Consider the following 4,446-nt stretch of genomic DNA (forward strand, 5'->3'; position numbering starts at 1 on the left):
CTACAGATTGGGAAAAAATATTTTGCAAACATATCTGACAAGGGACCTATCTCTAGAATTTATAGAAAACTCCAACACCTCAATAACAAAAAGACAAATAATCCAATTGAAAAATGGGCAGAAGACATGAATAGACACTTCACCAAGGAGGATATTCAGGTGGCCAACAAACATACAAAGAAATGCTCATGATCATTAGCCATTAGAGAGATGCAAATCAAAACAACAATGAGATGCCATATTGCCCCAGCACTGGTAGTGAACTTCAACAAGACAGAGAATAATAAATGGTGGCGAGGATGTGGAGAGAATTAGGACTCACATACACTGCTAATGGGACTGTAAAATGATACAACCACTGTGGAAAACTGTATGGCGATTCCTTAAAAAGTTGGAATTAGAAATACCATTTGACCGCAGCCATTATATTACTAGGTTTATATCCTAAAGAAATGAGAGCCATGACAAGAGCAGATATATGCACACCCATGTTCATCGCAGCACTATTTACTATAGTCAAAAGATGGAACCAACCTAGGTGTCCATCATATGAGGAATGGATAACCAAACTTTGGTACATACACACAATGGAATGCTATGCATTCCTAAAAAATAACATAGAATCTGAAAAACACCACATAATGTGGATGAACTTGCAGGACATTATGCTGAGTTAAATAAGTCAATCACAGGAGGACAAATATTGTATTAGTCCGTTATTGTAAAAGTCAAGGAAAGGTTTAGATATGGAAGGAAATGTTCTTTGTTGGTTACCAGGGTGGGAGGGGAGGGAAGAGAACACTGTTAGATAGGTAGAGATAAGCATCGTTTTGGGTGAAGAGAAGGGTGATGTACCAAATGTGAGTGATCAACATGGTGGCATTGAGGAAGAGGAAGACATAGAGAAGTACATGGGAAGTACAGACAACAAAGATGAACCCTTTTGCACATACAGTACTGTGTTGTCAGTGAAGGCAAACATGGGTATAAGGGTGGATAGATGAGTGGACAGGCTGAACTATAATGTAGCTCTATGTAGCAGGGAGTGTACCCAAGACCATGTACAGGGCTGGCAGACAATGGTCCCATAAGTTTATTTATATGATGTGAATTCCCAGGTGTATAGTAGAGCTGACAAGAGACAAGGTTGTAGTCACTTCTTGGTCACAGCCAGCTACCCAGAGGAACTGAGTAGTTGAACCTGTGGGCTCAGGACCATAGTCACAGAGAATATCAAGCTCAATTGGCATAACATACTACACAAACATTGTTCCACCTCCTACTTTGGCGAGTAGTGCCTGGGATCTTAAAAGCTTGCAAGGGACCATCTAGATGCAACGATGGGTCTCTCCTCATCCAGAGCAAAGAAGAATGAAGAAAACCAAAGATTCATGGAAACAATTAGTCCTAGCGACTGGTACACCATGCCTATATGACTACGAAACCAGAACTAGATGGTGCCTGGCTACCACTGTCAATCACTTGGAGGGGGATCTATGTAGGAGATCCTTGATAGAGAAGGAGAACAATGTGGAACAAAACTCAAAATCATTTGGGGAAAAAAAGGGGAGAGGACCAGGTTTGCTGGTCTGATAGAGCTTGGTGGAACCACTGAGACCATGGCCCTTAGCTGCCCGTCAGGTCTGGAATTGAACCCACACCAGTGGCTTCCAGCCAAACAAAAGATAGGCATATGAGCTGAACATTTACCTGAGGTAGATACACTCCTTGCAGAGAACAATCATGGGAAAAAGAAGGGCTGCTTATGCACGGGGAGACAGTTCAGGGGGCAGGAATGCATGGAGGGATGGACAGAGGGAAGAGGTAACTATGGGGAGGAAGTGGGAGGAGAGCTGTTGCAATGGGGTAAATTGTAGTCAATGTCATGACACAGAGTGCATGTGAACTGCTGTATGGAAAGTGAATTTGCTCTGTAAATTTTCACCCAAATCACACACACACACACACACACACACACGAAGACATTAACTTGAAGATGAGACAATCACACCACTTTAATTTCCCTACTGTGACCAAAAACAGACCAGGTCCAAAAAGACTCAGAAGCAAACACAAATGTGCTGGATCATTGTTACTTCTGTACACTTTTCCACCTGCTCTTGGCACTCCTTAAGAAAACCATCATGTGATAAAGGTTGCCACATTTCTTTATATTAAAATTTACATCATCAATACCTCTAGGAACAATGATGCCATCACCTCCAAGGTCTCTGGATGTTGTGATGATTTTCAAATGATTGAAGTAAATTTCACATTCTCCCTCCAGTCACATTTGAAAAGTGAAAAGATACATTAAATGCAGGCTAGGAAGCCTTTCTTTTGCCAGACTTTAAAAACTCTCTTTATCTCCAGCCTATACCACAAGGGGAGAATTGAGCTGTATACAAGATGTGGCAATGGTAGGTCACCTCTGGCAGTGTCAGTCTGGCTGCTAACCAGAAGGCTGGAGGTTCAAACCCATCAGCCACTCCTCCGAAGGCAGATTGGGCAATCTACTTCCGCAGAAATACAAGGAAGTGTTGGTATGATACAAAGAGGGAATGGAATTGATTGGATGACTGTGATTTATTTTTATTTTTTTTAAAGCAGTGGTCCATAAGAAAGAACACCAAACTGTGGAACAGAGAAAGAAATGAGGGAAGGCTTTGTGGAGGCGGTGACATTTGAACCAAGATTGTCACCAGGATAACAATATGGAGGAAAGGAGCTCATTCTCCTTCTCCTCTCCTAGCTCCCCTTTCCTCTGCCTTAGGGTATCTCATCACTGCTCCCTGTCCCTGGGGAGATTCCACTTCTCTCTGTGAACCCCGATGAACCACCACCTTCCTGGAAGCCCTGATCCCCTCCTCCTCCAGCTGCTAGCAGAATCCAACTACTTCTTCCTCAGTATGTTCACAACTCTGTAAACATCACCTAATTAATCATCTCTTATCATTGAATCAGGAGCTCTGGCAGCATAGAGCCTAAGGCATTTGACTGATAACCAGAAGGGTGGCTGTTCAAACCCACCAGCCACTCTTCAGAAGGCACATTGGGCAATCTACTTCCTAAGAGATACCGCCTGAGAAATCCCAGGATGACTGCTATGAATCGGATCCCACTGAACTGCAGTGTGTTTGGTTTGGTTTTTTGGTTCTCATTGAATCACAATTTACTCTTTATATGCTCTTATTTTATAGGTGAGAAGACAGAGGCCACAAAATTTCTGAGACCCTGTCCAAGGTCACTTAACTCTTGGGGGTGTGGGGGTGTTGAGAGGATGTATTTTAAACTCAGGCCGTGAGGTGCGGATATCCGGGGTGGAGAAAACCTTGTACTTTAGATGTAATTGATAAATGTACGGGAGAGAGGAGGGGAGCTCCACACATACAAACACAGCTACTAGACCCGGAGGGCTGGGGCAGGAGACCCGGGCTCAGCGCTCTCAGGCCCGCGGGCCCAAGGCCGTTGAGGGTTCGAGTCCGGCTGAAGGCGGCCCGGGTGGCGGCCTGTCCTCAGCCCGAGGACCGCGCGAGGGGTTCGGCGGGACCGGGTGGGAGCGGCCGCCTTCTCAGCTCCGCCTCTGCCCGCAGAGAATTACGTGTACCAGGTAAGGTACGACTGCTACGCGTTGAACGGGACTCAGCGCTTCGTGATGAGAGACATCTATAACCAGGAGGAGGACGTGCGATTCGACAGCGACGCGGGGGAGTTCGTGGCGGTGACGGAGCTGGGGCGGCGGTCCGCCGAGCACTGGAACAGCCAGAAGGACCTCCTGGAGCGGATGCGGACCGCATTGGACACGATGTGCAGGCACAACCACGAGCTGAACGAGATCGGCCCCATGAAGCGCCGAGGTGAGTGAGGCCGCTGGCCGGGCGCAGGTGCCTGTGGCGGCGGCAGGGTCCCCGTCCGCGGCCGGACTCCCGGTGGCCGCGGGGTCAGCGGGGAGACGGCGGGGCGAGCGGGGCCACCTCGCGGACGCTGAGCCTTCGGTGAAGCAGGAAGGGGGATATGGAGGCTGAGGATGATGAGGGAGGGGAACCAGCCCGGAGGCTCAGCCCTGGTCCAGCGGAGAGAGGGCAAGGCCGGCTGTGGCGGGGGGCGCGCAGACAGGAACCCTTCAGGCTGGGAGTTGTGGGGACGGTGACGGTGTCTCCCAGCAAAACAGGCGGCGTCCAGACCAAACACTTGTGGGGGAAGGTAGTGCGTTCGCTTGGGGGCCTGAGGAACGCCCGGGTGGACTGAGTAATGGACGGTCACAGTAAAAGGCCTGGAGCTGGGCAAAGAGTCTGGACTAGATAGGATTCTCCCAGGACGAGATCCGGTGAGAAAAGCGGAGAACAAAGTACTGAATCCCATGAACCGGGACATCTGTGATGCTGGCTGAGAGAGAAAAGCTTGTGAAGGAAAAGAAAAAGTAAAGGACTGTTGGGAGAATCCAGA

General features: G+C 48.1%; 1 protein-coding gene across 1 annotated transcript in view; it reads left to right on the forward strand.

The window, feature by feature from the left end:
* Positions 1–4,446, forward strand: part of LOC103195797 (HLA class II histocompatibility antigen, DP beta 1 chain-like) — a 20,864-nt gene that overhangs the window by 11,187 nt on the left and 5,231 nt on the right. The window contains exon 3 of the mRNA XM_007939437.2: positions 3,594–3,857. Within this exon, the coding sequence (XP_007937628.2) occupies positions 3,594–3,857 (264 nt within the window). The remainder of the gene's footprint in view (positions 1–3,593; positions 3,858–4,446) is intronic.

Source organism: Orycteropus afer, unplaced genomic scaffold, assembly GCF_000298275.1.
Source record: "Orycteropus afer afer isolate SDZICR_OR568_19922 unplaced genomic scaffold, OryAfe1.0 scaffold00059, whole genome shotgun sequence".
NCBI classification, from domain to species: domain Eukaryota; kingdom Metazoa; phylum Chordata; class Mammalia; order Tubulidentata; family Orycteropodidae; genus Orycteropus; species Orycteropus afer.